This window comes from Oryza sativa, chromosome 8 (assembly GCF_034140825.1).
Source record: "Oryza sativa Japonica Group chromosome 8, ASM3414082v1".
NCBI classification, from domain to species: domain Eukaryota; kingdom Viridiplantae; phylum Streptophyta; class Magnoliopsida; order Poales; family Poaceae; genus Oryza; species Oryza sativa.
In genome coordinates, this window is record NC_089042.1 from 22,660,919 (window position 1) to 22,674,407 (window position 13,489).

The 13,489-nt window shown below is 40.4% G+C and overlaps 2 protein-coding genes across 2 annotated transcripts; both read right to left on the minus strand.

Annotated features, from left to right (window-relative positions):
• Window positions 1-355: 355 nt before the first annotated feature.
• On the minus strand, window positions 356-6,922 carry LOC4345759 (uncharacterized). The gene is made up of 6 exons (XM_015792925.1): window positions 5,004-6,922; window positions 4,107-4,540; window positions 3,261-3,422; window positions 1,864-1,939; window positions 1,273-1,431; window positions 356-699 (listed from the first exon to the last, which is right to left on the minus strand). The coding sequence occupies exons 1-6, from the start codon at window positions 6,783-6,785 to the stop codon at window positions 607-609; spliced, it is 2,706 nt and encodes a 901-aa protein (XP_015648411.1). The 5' UTR covers window positions 6,786-6,922; the 3' UTR covers window positions 356-606.
• A 1,194-nt stretch (window positions 6,923-8,116) lies between these two features.
• LOC4345760 (uncharacterized) lies at window positions 8,117-10,444 on the minus strand. The gene is made up of 2 exons (XM_015793054.2): window positions 10,235-10,444; window positions 8,117-8,978 (listed from the first exon to the last, which is right to left on the minus strand). The coding sequence occupies exons 1-2, from the start codon at window positions 10,326-10,328 to the stop codon at window positions 8,392-8,394; spliced, it is 681 nt and encodes a 226-aa protein (XP_015648540.1). The 5' UTR covers window positions 10,329-10,444; the 3' UTR covers window positions 8,117-8,391.
• Between the last annotated feature and the right edge of the window lie 3,045 nt (window positions 10,445-13,489).

Sequence of the window (13,489 nt, forward strand, 5' to 3'; positions counted from 1 at the left end):
ACATCGTGCCAAACGTGTGTGCTGCATGTGAGGACAATATTAAGCGCTGGCTCAAAACGTAAGAGCTCCATTTTTTGGCTTACGTTGCAGAGCAACGGAGAAAAGCCGCTTTATAATAAAAAGCAACAGGCAAAGAGTTGGTAGGCTTGTGGAAACAGTAGCACACAAGGCAACAGCTTTTACTCAGGTGCATCCGCGAATTACGATGCGTTACAGGAACAGAATACTGGCCTCTACCACGCAAAACATCTCCAGAAAACGGCTTCATGCTGCACCTGACACTCGGTGATTCGTTTTGCTAACGGGCTGATCGGTCATCAACCTCTTGCAAGAGCATGTAGAATTTGAAAAGCAATGTGACCAAAATGATACAGTTCACTTTCTTTCAATAGTTTGGTACTTTGGTAATGTAACGTTGGATTTTTCATAACATGAACGAATGTTAAACACTCGAATGCTAATCCTCTATAGGATCATCTAATTGATATCAGCAGAGAGCAGGGTAGGCTTGCAAAAATATTCCCTGCCAGAAGCTACAGCCACCTTCAGGGGCTTCGACATCATGACTAAGCTGAATGGCTAGTTTAATGTAGGTTATCATGGGAACTAAAGACTCCCCGTTTGCTTCAGTATATTCCCTTCTATCCCAACAATTGTAACCAGCGAATTTGAGTGGCCTTTCAGGAAAACATCTGTGATCTGGAAAGCAACATGAACAGATCAAGTTAGATAAAAATAAATGTGAAATTGATGGCTCATGACACTACCTAGTCAACTATGAACCATACGAGCTCCTAAGTGAGGTTTGTTTCTTTCTGCATAACTGCTGGCAGTAGAAGATCGAGCATAGAACATGAACCAAAAAAAAACTGAGCCTTTATACTAACATCCTAGTAGTGGCCCAGGAAAGAAAAATCCTGGTAGGTATGCACAAGACTAAAGGATAGCAGAAAAACATTATGACGCAAAGGAGTGCAATAGGACTTCTCCAAACGAACCACAAAAGTGGACCCCAAGTAGGTTATTTCATCCAGCAAGGTTTGAATCTAAGAGAGGTAGCGTATTTGGCTATCCACTAGATGGGCTCAATGAGCAGCCACTATAGCGTGTGGTACTAGTACAAGTACAGCAGTAGTTTCTGCTTGCTCTTGTTCTTCTAAAAAAACTACTGTTTTTCTGCTCTCTACTTCATTGAATAGGCAGAGCGCCTGACATTTTGTTTCAAGAATATACTAACGCCCTAGTACTTAATATGTGAATAAGTTATCATACCTGGGTACACCCAAATAGCTTGAGAATTCTCAATGATGAGCAGCTGTCGACAATCAGCCCCAACGCTTCATTGGTCAGTTCACGGCAAAAGGAAAGATCCAGAACCTCCAAGTGCGTTGAACAGTTGCGAGCAATTGCATAAGCAGTAAGATTTCCAGCCTAAAGTAAAAGCAGTAGATATTATTATAAGCATAAGATATATATGTGCAAGACTTATAAGGCATCATACAACAGTCCAAGAAAGCAGGAAAAACTACCCAATGGTACAGGTTTACATGAAGCAAACAAATGCATAGGAAATGGAGGCAAGGGCAACGCCGCAACAGTATTTAAAATGAATAAATAAGAAATTAGAAGTCAACAATTATGTGCTAACAGCCAGGGAATAAATGATTATACATCAGCAGTTAAACATCAGTGACTCAGCAATTAGTTTTGCAGTACAGCAATTCAATGAGTCAATTCAAGTATACCATCATATCCCAAGAAATGCATGAAAAGAACCCATACAATGTCCTAATTCCAATCAACACAACGCAGAGACAGGCACACACACATCCAAGCAGAGAAATGGAACAATGGGCAGAGTACCTTCTCAACATTGTTCAGGCATAACTCAGTTAGGTATCCTCCAGACTGTTCCAAGAACCGATACACAGCTTCATCACTGCAATTACAATCAACATGATTACAGCTCAGAAACAACTTTGCACGACCTCATTACACAAAAATCATGTGTCATCTTCATCAATACAAAAGAGTACCAAGTATTAATGAAGAGTCACGCTAAAATGAAATAAAGGTCCAAAATATCCATCAGTGTTGACCTGTGTTGATATGTTAGGCTGACACGGCAAATACTATGGAATTGTAAAAACATGTGGATATTACCATATGATTTTGACCATCTCTTGTATAGAACTATAGATTGCTAAGGAGGGATCCATTCCTGCTGGTCTAAAAACCAAGGAGATTCTTTGAGACTGAACTTTGTATTCTATACTCCCTCCAATCAGAAAAGAATGTTGTTTTAGCATGTGTGCAGTCAACAAGTTAACTTTTGCCATAATTATTGTTTACAATGCAGGTTATGGGCATATGGAAATGAAGTGGCTAAGTTTGTGTTAACAAAAGTTTTCATAATATTATACCTGTAAAACTTTTTTTATTTATGCAAAAGAAATAGGTGGTCAAACCGTCAAAGTTATCTATTGTTGACTTTGAAAAGTACAAAACAACTTTTTGTGACAAGATAGTAATTTCAATGTTTCCTTAATCTACAAAAGAAAAAAAAGTAGCAGCTCAATTCTAACAAACAAAACACAATGACCCCAATACCATGATTACAAATATCACATCCTACCAGAATTTCCAATAAATAATGAGTTTACAGTAGGACATAGAATCTTGACAGCATTATAATTAAGAATGAAGTAATCCGCATCACATCAACTATGTTATTAATTGTCTCAAACTGTAAGTAAAATCAGGCAGAAAAGCGTATAAGGCTATAGGACTTTACAGTACAGAGGAGAAATTCATTTGAAAATTGGTAACAGAAAGAAAAGGAATTACAAGGTAAAAACAAACAGATACATGAACATCATAATTGGGGAGTATGGTCAGAAGCAACCCAACAAGCAGGTTGTCCTAGACAGCTAGACTCCCAGTCCCAGCCAACAAAGGAAAGTGTGGGTTCCTTTCACAAGCAGTATAATCAGGATATGTAATTGTGTGCAAAATAAGGGAGATAAATTCAGCTTCTTTTCACAAGGTTAAAAACCTTTTTTTACATAGAGAAACTGAAAAGACACCCTATACCAAGAAATAAATTCTTATTGAAAAGATGATAAGTAGAACACTAGTCGAAAAGATAAAACTCATTCAATGATCATTATCTAAAAAAAATAAAGCCATGGATGTACATACTAACAAAATTATCCTGCTAAAGAATAAAAACACTCCAAACAGCATCAGAAGAGAAATACCTGAATGTATTCCTTTGGAGCTTTATTTTTTTTATAAGCCGGCAACCATTGCGAAGATGTCTCATTGCTGAATCCCGCAATCTATTCAGGTTGCGAAGGTCCAATGAAGATAATTGTGGGCAGTTCCCCGCAATAGTCTTAATGGAAGATGATGTCAGTTGCCTACATATAGATGACACAAACGTAGGTAGTCAGAATTACACCCTAAATCATGTATCTATACCTGCATAATATGTCATATTATGAGTATAAACATTTATGGTATCAGATGATTGTGACAAACAGGGCCTATAGTATATAGAGAATAACTTATTAACAATATGCTCTCAAATGTGACACTTAAATAACAACAATAAGGCCAGTGCCCCAGTGAATACAATTATTAAATAAATATTTAAGGGATTGATGTCAAAAGGCTTTCAAGAAGGTACCAAAGCTATTGGCAGCCTGCAATATCATGTTATAGTTTCATTTTGGTCAGGACTCTCATCAGATAAAAAGTTACAGATCCACATTTAAAATGCTGGCCCTATATTGATGGATAAGCATTTCCCTAGCCCCTTTACTGATGGAAATTGGTGCTGTATTAACACATAGGACAGCTGTCATGTACTGATATTGAGGTAAATAATTGTCTTATTACTGTTGTTTCTCTATTGTAGACCTTCTAGTTACATTAGAATCAGCTCTGGACTTATGCTTTATATGGAAAATTTGTTTTGTATGCACCTGATTCATGGTGTAGTTTGGGAGATGAAAGTTGTAACCTAAAACTAGTGCTGATAAAGTAATAATACAATAAAGAAGATATTCCTCATAATTAAGTAGAATGCCATGAAGACTTACAAGCAACCAGCAAATGCCAACTCCTTCAGATTTGAACCGTGTACAGGAATAAGCTCATTGACAAACTTATTGCTGACAGATTGTATGCCAGACATTGATAAAACCTCTAAATGCTTAATCTTTTGTAAGGAAGGAAGAATCATCATGGCATCCACGTTTAAGCAGTCATCAATATATAGTTCCGTAAGGACTAAACTCAACTTGTTAGCAAGATTCTCGATTCCAGTTGAAGTGAGAAGAGAACACTCGCACAAATTTAGCGAACTCAGAGAAGGGGCTGCAGAGATTATTGTGTCTAACCCACTATCAGAAAGACGGTAATTTCCCTTCAGAGATATTTTTTTCAATAATGGCATGCTGTTAGGAACCTTTGCTAAGGTAGCAGGCAACATGTAGTCAGGCATGCATCGCCCAGATAAGTCAAGCTGCAAAACCTTCAGTAAGAGCAAAAGGGAGGGAAAATGAGTCCTCAATAGGTGACTTAAATAAGAAGGCCGCAAAGTTAACAAAATATCAGTGATCAACCCTAAGACCCAAACACTGTTATGGTCATAATCTAAAACCGACAAATTTAACAACTTGTTTTTCAACGACAAATCGAGACATGGCACATGGACGAAATGGTGCTTCTACATGTTTTAATATCTTATTCAACCTCTAAAATTCTAGTTAATCACGGAATAATCTATGGTAACAAAATTTTCACATATATATGTAGGATAAATGATAACTTTACTATTAGAATGTAAAATTGTCATGTGCTCCCTGTAACAAAAATATTAAGGGTGTGTTCAATGAAATAGCTCACAATTTTTTTACAAAAATTACAACATGTAATTCGTTTTTAATTCATATCAGCGCACGGCATTTAGCTATAAAGAGTAAAAAAAATATTACCTGCAAGATTTCTGTCCTGCATTTCCCAAAAATGGTCTCAAAGTCATCCTCACTCAACCATGAACACTCACTGAGTTGCACTGTCACAGGATTATCACACATGAGTTCACCAAGAAGATGGACATTCATCTTTCTAGAATGGCATAGACTAGATAAGAGTCTATTTTTTAGCTCATCTGGAATGCCAGCAAGTGATTCGATAGCTTCAGCATTATTTGAAAGAGTTTGCAAGCACAAGCTAGTAAGCGATGGAGCAGATCGCAGTGGAGATTTCCTATCTTTGGAAGGTATCCACGAAATGACCTTATTAGCAGACTTGTTCAAGTTGGAAGAATTCAACTCCCGAGCTCTCAGTTTAGCTTCTCTGTCAGTAATGATCCTCATTGCAGTTGAAAATGGACCTGGCCAGTCCTGAGGATCAGGAACCGGTTCCAACTCTTCTGCATTGTCATCATCATCATCACCATCATCACTATGTCCATCTTCATCTGCTTTGAAGAATGCAAACCTAGGAGCCATTTCAATAGCTCTCTGTCTTGCCCTTTCTCTCCGACGTGGTTCCCAATGATCTGCTGGGAAACTCTGCACCTCTTCAGAAATCACTGAGTTCAAATCCATTTGATCCGCACCTGAGCTAACAGACAATGAACTCTCTTCCACAACCATCTTAGCCTTTCCTTTACTATCGGGACTAAACTTACCAATCCCGGTACCAGCACCAGAATCATCGTTCCCCAAATACAGCTTCCCTTTGCCTTTAACATCATACCTAGCCTTCTGCCTTCTCTCCTCTTCTGTGGAATACATACCTGCATGGTTTTCGCCTAATGCACTTCGCATAGGAGATGCTAATAGCTCAATACTCTCACCAATTGCCGAACTCTGTCCGTGCACATGCTCGTCAATGGGGATGTCATTTTCTCGAATAGTAACTCCACTAGCTTTCTTTTTACCTGTCTTCACAGAATCACCCATTCTCCCTTCATCTGTCCTGCCCATGCTCATGGTGAACAGATTCAGTTCAATCAAATCAGAAGCAGCGCATAACTGTACCGGCATCCTACTGCCATCCTCCCCTGGAAGTATGCAGTCATCATCATTGTCACTCTCTGAATCAGAGACGTATGGGATCTCCATCCCTATCTTACGACGCTTCCCCGAACTATCCACATTCCGGTGTGGCATTTCATCATGCACCTGGCCTCCAGCCCCGCCACCTCCATTCGATCCGAGACCCATCTCCCCACCCATTTGAACACCAAGCTCCATCGACCGTTTCGCAACCCTAGACCCCGATTGCAAGCTTATGAATGCCGCTTCACCACTACGATTACCGCCGCCCCAAACCCTAACTTCGCCGCCGCCCCCAAACTCACCAGCGCTGGTCGGAGAAGCAACGGGGGCAGGAATCGCTTGTGCCCTCCCCTTCCTCCTCCCGGACGACGCGGAACCAGAGCCGGAGGAAGCGCCATCGGCCCCCGCAGCAGGAGCGGACGACGCCGGGGTAGTGGTCGGGCTCGCGACGCCGGATGCCACCGCCCCGGAGGCGAGGCGCAGGCTGCGGCGAGGCGGCGGCGCCAGGCCGGGGGACTTGAGGGATCCGTCGGCGGCGGGGGGGCCGAGGCCGAGGCCGAGGGTGAGGGCGGTGGACGGGGACGGCCACGGAGTCCCCGCCGACGACCCGCCCGCCATCTCCGTCGGCGGCGGCGGCGACGGCGACGGTGGAAGTGTGACCCCCGCGGATGCACTCGCGGTGTCCGCGCCCGAGCGGAGGCGAGGCATCGGCGATGGAGGAGCGCGAGGGCGGCGGGAGAGAGGGGGGGGGAAGGGGGAGAGGCTTGCGGGGGAAGGAGGAGGAGGCGGTTTGGGCGGCGGCGCAGTTTTTTATGGTTTTCCCGCGCGGGCGAGGGGGAGAGCGCGGAGGCAGGCGATGGTGGTGGGTTGGGTTTGGGTCGTGGATGGCTGCGGGCTGAGGCGGGTTCGAGGCCCGAGGCGGCGGACGTGGGGGCGGGCCCAAGGTGAGGTGAGCCCGGTGCACCGTGCGCCCGCGCCGTCGTTTCGCTTTGAGATTCGTGCGGTGTCTTGGTTCCGGTGTATAGGGTGGGTCTAGAGTAACTGGGACTTTGTTCGTGTCCGTTATCGGGGATCGGAATGGTTGTGCCTAGGCTGGGTTCGTGCTTCGTTTGTTGGCGTGTTGCTACAGTGCTTTTGCTGTGACAGGGAGAGACCGGGAGGGTTGTGCATCGTGCATTTGTGCATTCAGGGGGTGTTTAGGCTGTATTTAGATCTAGCGTTGAAAAGTTTATGCGTGTCTCAGGATGTACGGACACACATTTCAAGTATTAAACATATATTAATAATAAAACAAATTACAGATTTCACATGTAAATTGCGAGACGAATTTATTAAGCCTGATTAATTCATCATTAGCAAATGTTTACTGTAGCACTACATTGTTAAATCATGAAGCAATTAGGCTTAAAAGATCCGTCTCGCAATTTACACACAATATGTGTAATTATTTTTTATTTTGTCTATATCTAATACTCCATGTATATGTCCAAACATTCGATGTGACAGGATGAAAAGTTTTTGCGTAGGAACTAAACAGGTAGATTCAGGGGTGTAAAGTTTTGGCTTGTCGCATCGGATATTATATAGGGTGTCGTATGGGGTGTTTGGACACTGATAAAAAACTAATTACAAAATCCGTCAGTAAACCACGAGACGAATTTATTAAGCCTAATTAATCTGTCATTAGCAAATGTTTAATGTAGCACCACATTGTCAAATTATGGAGCAATTAGGCTTAAAATATTCATGGAGCAAATGTTTACTTTACCATTCCCATATTTTCCCTATGAAATGTCCAAGGGATCTCATTCGGAATAACATTCTCAGTTAATTCTCTTTCAATCAATGGCAAGTTCTGTACCGATACAACAGGCACTCCATTTCCCATTTTGATTTATTTTTATCTTTACCTTTTTTTTAACAAACTTATAAATGTGTGTCTTATGATAAAAACCGGAGATGTAATTCATTTCTATTATAAAAAAAAAGATACAACAGGGCACTTGCTGCAGAAAGCGCATCCGATGGGAATAGACGAGTGATCAAAAGGATCTTACAATCACAATTATTTTCCAAAGAGTACATTTGAATAGATAAATACTATAAATACAACAGATGAACAGCCTGCACAGGTAATTCATCATCTATAAGTGCAGAAAACAATGCTCTTTAATCCTGACAGAGTTCAGCTGCTAAGAAAGGAAAAGAACAGTGCGGCAGCAACAAGAGTGTTCTACTGGTTTTCAGAAGCAAAATTCCAAACCAGGTCCAAGACGAGCAAAAGAATGGTGCAACAACACATTTCTACTCAAACTCACAAAGCGAAAACACAAGCCGCGGAGAAAAGTAGTGCAGCCACCAGTCTCCATGTACCTGCACCGATCGAAACTGCAGCATTGGCACCCATGCAATCGTCGTTGTTGCCACTGAAGCATCCTGGACGGACAGACTTGGGCACTCCACCATCTACCTTGAAGCTGGTGGTTGGCTTCCCGCTGCTGAACAAGACACACCAGAAGTACGGCCCGCCGCCAGAAGTGCCACTGACAGCTGCTCCCACCTCCGTGTGGTTCTTGCTGTGCAGTACCTGAATGCTCTTCGCATCATTAACCAGGAAGTTGAACGCCTGGTCTGGGGTCGCATAGTTAGACTGGCAAGCCAGAAGCCTCCCGGTGATCTTGGTGAGTGTTGCAGCTTGGACGCCACAATTTGGGGCAAATGTTTCAGCGAAGCTGGTCTCCGGAGGCTTCTTGCTTTCACCGACTTGGTTGCACTGACCCTCGTATGCTTTAATGTACTGCAGAGCAATGCATCCTAGGCCTTGGTTATCATCAAGAGTAGATGCCTTGCTGGCAGTGCGGTTGCTGTTGATCAATGCCACAAGCTGGTCGGCAGGGTTATCTGGAAAGGAGATCAGTTAAGAGGTGGAATTGGTACACAAATGCATTAGGCTGTGATTGGGTGGCCATTTGATTACAAGCAAAAAATCACAACACTGGAACCAACAAATGCATGCTAACTTAAAATTTTAAACTCTTATTAATAAGCCTACAGTAAATGTGGAGGGAAGTACAGCAAATTTCCATCAGCAATGATCAGTAGTCCAGACATTTTTCAATGGAGAAAGCAGCAACCAATGTGAAAGTTGAGCATGCTAGTATCAAACTTAATGTGCTTACTTTTGGGAATTTTGTTTATTAAAGATGTTATAATACCAGCATTCATTATTAGCAACAGTGTGTGTATTGAGTAATAGTGTTTTACAATTAACTGGTGTTACTTGCAATAACATCTGTAATTAGTAAGATGTATGCTAATTCATATCAAAATTTTAAGCATAACTAGTAACATATGATAAAATATAAGGTACAATGTGAAAACCATTTTGTTTTTTGCTGCCACACCAATCGATTAATGTTTCATTATTTCAATTTAAAATGTTTTGTGGTGCATAGATGAATGGCACATGCACCACTTTACGTTATCAGATTCTATCATGATGTCAAAAAATTTTGAGAAGATCTTTGCATCCATTTTTCCAGAAAAGATCTACTACTCGAGGACATCTCATGACACCCCCCCCACCCCCCACCCCCCCCCCCAAAAAAAAAAAAGAACCAGCCCTTTTTTTAGCAAGCATTACGACTTATTTCAGAAAAAAAAAAGAGCCTTACAACTTACACTGCCTCAACTACTGCTCTCATAACGTCTTCCTCTCAAAACCTTGATGAACAGTTTGCAAATGCAGACTTCAGTTTAGTGGACCATTTGCTCACTCGATGAAGAGATCAACCAACTATGCACACTATGCAGCTTTTCCCTACATGCCAAACAGAGACACGCATCACTGGATGCTGCTTCTTCCACAGCGATCTCCACTTCTCCATGACCCCAACTGGCCAATTGCCCCAAATGGCGCAGAGTCCACCCTTGACCCTCACCCCCAATTCCCCCCAAGATCCCAATTCGGGCTTAAGCTAAGCTACCAGCAGGCCCCAGACCCAGATCCAACCGCCACAGCGCGCTAAAACGGCAAAGCCCCATTCCCGAATCGGAGCATGCGCGGGCAGAGCGCTCGGAAATGCAGCGACAAGAGCAGCAGAATTCAGTAAATTTACAGAGATTACTCTAGAGAGAGAAAGTCAGAGAGACGGTACTTTTGCTGTCGGCGGCCGAGGCGGCGGAGAGGAGGAGCGCCGCCAGCACGGCGGCCAGCAGCGGCCGCGCGGGGATCGTCGTCGTCGCCGCCATTGTCGCCGCGTGCCGGATCCGATGAAGCTGGGTGGGCGTGCGTGTCGGCGAGAGGAGAGGAAGGATTTGGAGCTTGGGTGAGGTGAGCTCAGAGCTCTCAGCTTGTGATCTCTCCCGGTCGATCTGCTGCGAGCTCGCTTTCTTTAAAGCCTTTTTCTCTCTCTCTCTCGTGCTCGCTAGTGAGTGTGTGCGGCTTCCGTTCCGTGTGACGGTGTGAGGCGTCGTTGCCGTTGGCGTGGATGAGTGTATTTCCAATAATACCCCCGCCGACTATTTTCAGTTAGAAGGCAGCCTTCAATTTCCTCAAGCAGAAAGAACAATCCCATAAAAAAAGGAACAGAAAGAACAATCACGTGGGACATGCAGGTAAGTGAAACCGTTGAAATTCGATGGGCTACAGCTGACAAGGATAATAAAAATAAAGGAAGCAAAAAACAATAATCTATTATTATACCTTTAAAGTAATAGAAAAAAGAGCCTTCACGTTCGCTCTCATGTCCTATAAATTCTCATATTAATCAAAAAATAAAAAAATAGAAAAATAGAACTAGATTAGGATTAGTTAAAAACTGAAGAAAAAAAAAGACAAATTAAGAAACTCGAATCGGACAATCGGTAAAAAAAAAGAGGAAAACCTAATCATACTACTGGAAACGGAATCGGACAATCTGTCTAAAACAAAAGAAAAAGAAACAAACAAAAAAAGGAAAACCTAATCTGGAAACGGAATGTACAATAGGTCAAAAACAAAAAAAAGAAGAAAGAAAAGAAAAACATAATCATATTGGAAATGGACGATATTTTGGGAATACGTGTGTTCAAACTACTTTTAGAAACATTGAAAGACAAAACAATCCTAATCAAACTCTGCCGTTTCCGAATTGTATCAGTATTGTCATGCCAATAAATACATAACCAAGCCAAAAATTAGCAAGCCAAAAATACATAATCACGTTCGCTGTGGAGGCTAGAAATTTCCACATTAATCGGAGAAAAAGAAAAGAAGAGTCCAAATAGAAATACAATCAAAAATAGCTGAAATTCGGAATTAAAAATATGCAATATTGAAAGAGGAGTCCATATAGGAACCCAATACGTGATTAATTAAAGTTCGGAATAAAAATAAAATAAATTTCGAAATTAGAAAAAGGAAAACGAGGAGTTCGAGTAGGAATACAATTTAAAAATAACTGAAATTCGGAATTAAAAATAAGAAATATTAAAATAAGAGTCCATATAAGAATCCAATACAAGATTAATTAAAATTCGAATGAAAAATTTAAAAAATCAAAAATTAGAAAAAAAACGAAAAAAAGAGTTCAAGAAGGAATACAATTTAAAATTAACTTAAATTCGAAATTAAATATAAGCAGTGTTGAAAATAATAGTGCATATAACAACCTAATAGTAGATTAATTAAAATTCGAAAGAAAAAACAAAATAAAATCCGAAATTAGGCAAATTAAAAAGAGAGTTAAAGTAGAAATACAATTTTGAAACAACTGAAATTGAAAATAAAAAATAAAAATATCAAAAGAACACAATACGAAAAATAAAATAAATTCTAAAATTAAAAAAAGAAAAATACTTGGAATACCATTTATAAATAACTAAAATTGGTGATAAAAAATCAAAACTATTGAAAGAAAATACCATCTAAAACACATGGCGAGATTAATTAAGTAACATGCCTATAAAGAAGTAGAGTGGTGGCGGTTGATACGACATATAAAAACTGTTAATAAAACACCAAATAGAATCCTAATAACGATTGAAATGAAGGACGACAGGTAGGCCGTGAAGCAATCGATCAAGGCGGTTGCCGGGACTTCTAGAAAGTAAAAAAAAACCAATGCTAATCATATTCGATTTTTAAAATCTCAATGATAATAAAAAGGAGAAGCAGCGGGCGGGATGTATAGGAGAGCCGCCGACGGTTGGCGAGACTTCTAGAAAATAAAAAATGAATTCCAACGATAGTTATGTTCGATTTTTAGAATCCCAATGACAATAAAGAGTAGGCGGCGGATGAGCCATAGAGGAGTATAGTGACATCGTTTAATGGAACTTCTAAAAATTATAAAAAATGAAAACAACAAGACTATAAACTCTAAAAACTATGAGGTCCAATTTTTAAAGGTTTGGAACTTCTAAAAAGTAAAAAAAACACAATGATAGTCATGTTCAATTTTAAAATCTCAATGACGATAAAGAAGGGAGGCAGCGGGCGTACCATAAAGGAAAACAATGGCAAAGCCGCTGACAGTTTTGGCGGGACTTCTAGAAAATAAAAAATGAATTCCAACGATAGTTATGTTCGATTTTTAGAATCCCAATGACAATAAAGAGTAGGCGGCGGATGAGCCGTAGAGGAGTATAGTGACATCGTTTAACAGGAATTCTAAAAATTATAAAAATGAAACCAACAAGACTATAAACTCTAAAAACTACGAGGTCCAGTTTTTAAAGGTTTGGAACTTCTAAAAAGTAAAAAAAAAACACAATGATAATCATGTTCAATTTTAAAATCTCAATGACGATAAAGAAGGGAGGCAGTGGGTGTGCCATAAAGGAAAACAATGGCAAAGCCGCTGACGGTTTAGTGGGACTTTAGAAAGTAAAAAATGAACCCAAACGATAATTATGTTCGATTTTTAAAGTCCCAATGACAATATAGAGAAAAGACAGTTGACGGCCTGTAGAGGAGTATAATAACAGCGTTTGACGGGACTTCTAGAAATTATAAAAACTATAAGATCTGATTTTTAAAGGTTTAAAGGAGAATGAATAGAAATAATGGTAGATCAAGCAAGCAAATAAAGAAGGATATGACAGAAGTAAGGGGTAATAGCTGGTTTGACTTTTAAAAACTATATAATTAGAAATACGGGGATGATAAGATGTGGTCTTTCAAAGTCTTAAGACGACGAGATAGCTATTTAATAAAATTTAAGTAAAATCATCCTAAAAAATATATGATTTTATTTAGGTGCTAGCCACGCAATTGCGCGGGCCACCCAGCTAGTTATGTGTAAAACTAAAGACTGAAAAATATATTTTGACTAAAAAATTACCCTAGAATAAGGTCTCAAAACTCGAGTACAAGTCAATAACCAAACGATGGAAGACTTAATCCCGCAAAAACTACACCTTCTACTACT